The following is a 3485-nucleotide window of genomic DNA, read 5'->3' on the forward strand; positions in this document are numbered from 1 at the left end:
TAAAAACATTTTTTAAAGGTGATGATTACAAACAGAATCATGAAAGTCTGTTGAAAACTTTGTGTGTGAACTAGATTCTTTTAAAGTATCAGTTCAGCCTCATTGTAATAGATATCTGAACATATTTGAATTTATCTTTTACTGTCTAGTTGCTTCTTTTAATTCTGCACACACACAGAAAACCTCTGCCACTGTTTGCCTGACGTGTTACAAAACTGTGTCCTCAGAGGACAGATCAGGCCTCAGATCTGTTGCGCAATGTTACCAGGTAAGAGTGACACTCTGTGCTTGTTGACGTGGCCGGAAACATTTGATTAAAAACCTAGTGAGTAAAGTCTTCATCTTTTTGGAATTTCAAGAAATGGAAGAAAACACCAAGAAATATTAAAACAGAAATATAAATATTCATTTTTTTGCATTGGTAAATTTCTCAGACTTCCGACGTGGCAAAGTAGGCACCGATAAGTTAAGCTGACTTTTCTTTTCACTTCCCTTATCAGAGGGCTGTAGATTATTCAGAAACTTCCTGCATGTCATCACTTAGCCAATTTACTGCAGGATGTTTGGATGCAAGAGGACGACACATCAGACGCTGGTTGTAGTGAACTCATTCAGGTGTTGCAGCTTCAAAGGTAAAGTTTGTGACATAATTTTTTTTCTATGTAGAGAAATAAAAAACTTCCACTTGCTGTTGTCGTGATATCACTAAAACAATGTTTGTAGATATTAAAAAAACCTTTAACCTGATCTCTCAAACAACAGGTTTCACTGTGAAGGATGGAAGATTTACACACTGAACAACACCTCACAGGACAACAAGCTCTGATTACAGCACACACACCAACACTATATGATGATCATGAAACATGTGAAGTTTATATCACGTGGTGAATGCGCAGTCATTGGTGTCGGCCTTCCTTGACCCTCTTGGCATCTATGCTCTTTCTCAGGTATGTACATTATGACTGAAATGTCTTATTTATTTTTATTAATATTTATTTCTTTGTGTCGTACAGTCTGTCTGTTAAAGAATCTTGATGTTTGTGGTCTGTGTCGGGTGCTGGGGTGAAGGTGTAAGGACCTTTACATGCGTGCAAGGCCACCACTATATGTTATCCACACGCTTATTATTTATTCCACCCTTTTTTTGGCTCGCTACTCCTCCCAGAGTTTTGTTCGCAAATGTTTCGGCCAAACGGTTTTGCCAAAAAATGCCAAAAACGACACCAAAAAAATGAATGCGTGTGTATTGCGAGAACTTTCCAGAGCTAGATGCGTGATGTCATCGCTACAAGTGGAGAGGAGAAAAAAAAAAAGTCATCGAAAATAAATTTGTACTGCGACTGTGCGCACAAGTGAAGTACAAGAAATCATTTATATTCTAGAAACGTAGGAAAATTCGAGGCGGTGCGTGCAGTGATAACACTGTTGAAGCTGTCAGCTTATAGTTTTGGCGTGACACGCAAATATGCGACAGCAACCTCCATCCTCTGCTCATATACTCCAGTTAAAAAGGCGGGAAATTTCTGTAGGAAAGCAGAAGTACGCCTTCTCTGAATTGCTCCTAAAGGCACATTCTTCATTTCTCGACACAAAACGACTATGTAGACGTTCAGGAAGGGGCTCACAATGCTCCCAGTTATGTCGGTTCAATGTTGGAAATACGGTTTGGCCAAAAAATCCTTCCTCTTCGAGAGCGAGGTCTCCGCATTTCTCTCAGTCTGTGTCAGGATTTGTAACTGACATCTAACAGGTGCAGTAACTGCTCTCCTGTACAGTTGGTCCTGTTCTTGCCAACTCAGCCTGCTGAAAGGAGAGGAGGGGAGGTGCCAGCAGGCCGAACCTAGCGGCAGCCATTTTCTAGTTCTTGTTTCACTTAATTTGAACTTGTCTGTGTAAAATGGCAGCAGACAGAGACAGCAGAGCAGCTAGCGTGTTACTGCTAGCTGTAAACACATGCTATTTAGCGACCATGCTGAAATGAATGCTAATTAACATTAGCCCACTAGGAACTAAATACATGTTAATTGCTACATGCTAATGTTAACATGTTAATGTGACCTGCTAATGTTAATCCTAGCGCGTCAGCGTTAACATGCTAATGATAACAGCTAGCGCATTAGCGCTAACATGCTAATGTTAACCTGCTAATGTTAACTGCTAATGTTGATTGCTAGCGCATCAGCGCTAAACATGCTAATGTTAACATGCTACTGCTAACATGCTAGCGCCATCAGCGCTAACGTGCTAATTGTTAACATGCTAATGTTAACCTGCTAATGTTAATGCTAGCGCGTCAGCGTAACATGCTAATGATAACATGCTAGCGCATCAGCCGAACTGCTACTGTTACATGCTTAATGTTAATGTAGTTAATTGCAGGGTCGGTTAACATGCTAATGTAACATGCTAATGTTGATTGCTAGGGCATCAAGCGCTAACCTTTGCTAAGTAACATGCTAAAGTTAATTGCTAGCGCGTTCAGGGCATCAGCGTAGGTTGTGCAATGGTGCAGCTTCAGTGATGGATTCCTATGAGATCACCAAGATCACAAACTAAAAAAGTCGTGATCGTGTTTAAAAAATGAGTTACTTTGGTCATAAATCAAACTCAACCTGAGAAAAAACTGGTAGACTGTTACTGGGAAATATCACTTACGTGTTATTAACACATCAGGAACCACAACATGTTGACAGGAAACAAAAAAGTAGATGAGGATGTAATAATGAGAGAGCAGCAGCTCAGAGCAGGTGGAGCTGAGATGGGTGTGATAATAAAGTTCATACTGCGTTATCAGACAAACACACTTAATGTCTGAACAGAAACACAGAAAGTTTAGCTGACGTCGTAGTGATTTTTTAACACTTCATTGATGGTCAAGTTTAATGAACACAGAGCAAAACTCCCCGTCACTATTTGTTCATATTCAGAAAACAAAAAATTGTGTTCATTAATACAGACTACTTGTTTCATTTTTGTTTCTAATAATCTGGTTGTAGTCCATGTAAGTCCATATTTAAAATGTTCTTTTTCACCACCCACTCTTCTTCTAAATTGATTGCATATGTTTACGCCTCGCAGGTGGAATGGTCAAGTTGCTCCAATCTACGTCATCAACCTTCTCATCAACCGACTCATTCAGCTTGCTGCTTGACTGTTGCGGTGACCCGATCTGTGGGTTTGAAATTAATGTAATTGTAATCCATCATTTACGATTTCAGTCTCTGACGGGTGGTGTTCTTGGTTTGTGTGTCGCCCTGCGAGGTTCACTATTCTGTCTATCAGTTATGTGGGTCAGTTCTGTGTTTGATCATTATACTTACTTTATAATTCTGCAGCTCCTCAAAGACTATGTTGTCCATCTGATATTACAGGATTGGTCGCGCCTGGCCACCTGTGGTTACCCTTCAGACGAACCATCAAGACCTCTGTGGTGGTCTGTATCCTGGTCTGGGTTCTTTGCTTTGTCTTTCACCTTAAATTTT

General features: G+C 40.2%; 1 protein-coding gene across 1 annotated transcript in view; it reads left to right on the forward strand.

Moving 5' to 3' along the window:
• The first annotated feature begins 258 nt into the window (after window positions 1-258).
• LOC113744378 (G-protein coupled receptor 4-like) overlaps window positions 259-3485 on the forward strand; it is a 5005-nt gene continuing 1778 nt past the window's right edge. The window contains exon 1 of the mRNA XM_027273765.1: window positions 259-268. Coding sequence (XP_027129566.1) covers window positions 259-268 — 10 coding nt within the window. The remainder of the gene's footprint in view (window positions 269-3485) is intronic.

Source organism: Larimichthys crocea, chromosome XXII, assembly GCF_000972845.2.
Source record: "Larimichthys crocea isolate SSNF chromosome XXII, L_crocea_2.0, whole genome shotgun sequence".
In the NCBI taxonomy this organism is placed as follows: domain Eukaryota; kingdom Metazoa; phylum Chordata; class Actinopteri; family Sciaenidae; genus Larimichthys; species Larimichthys crocea.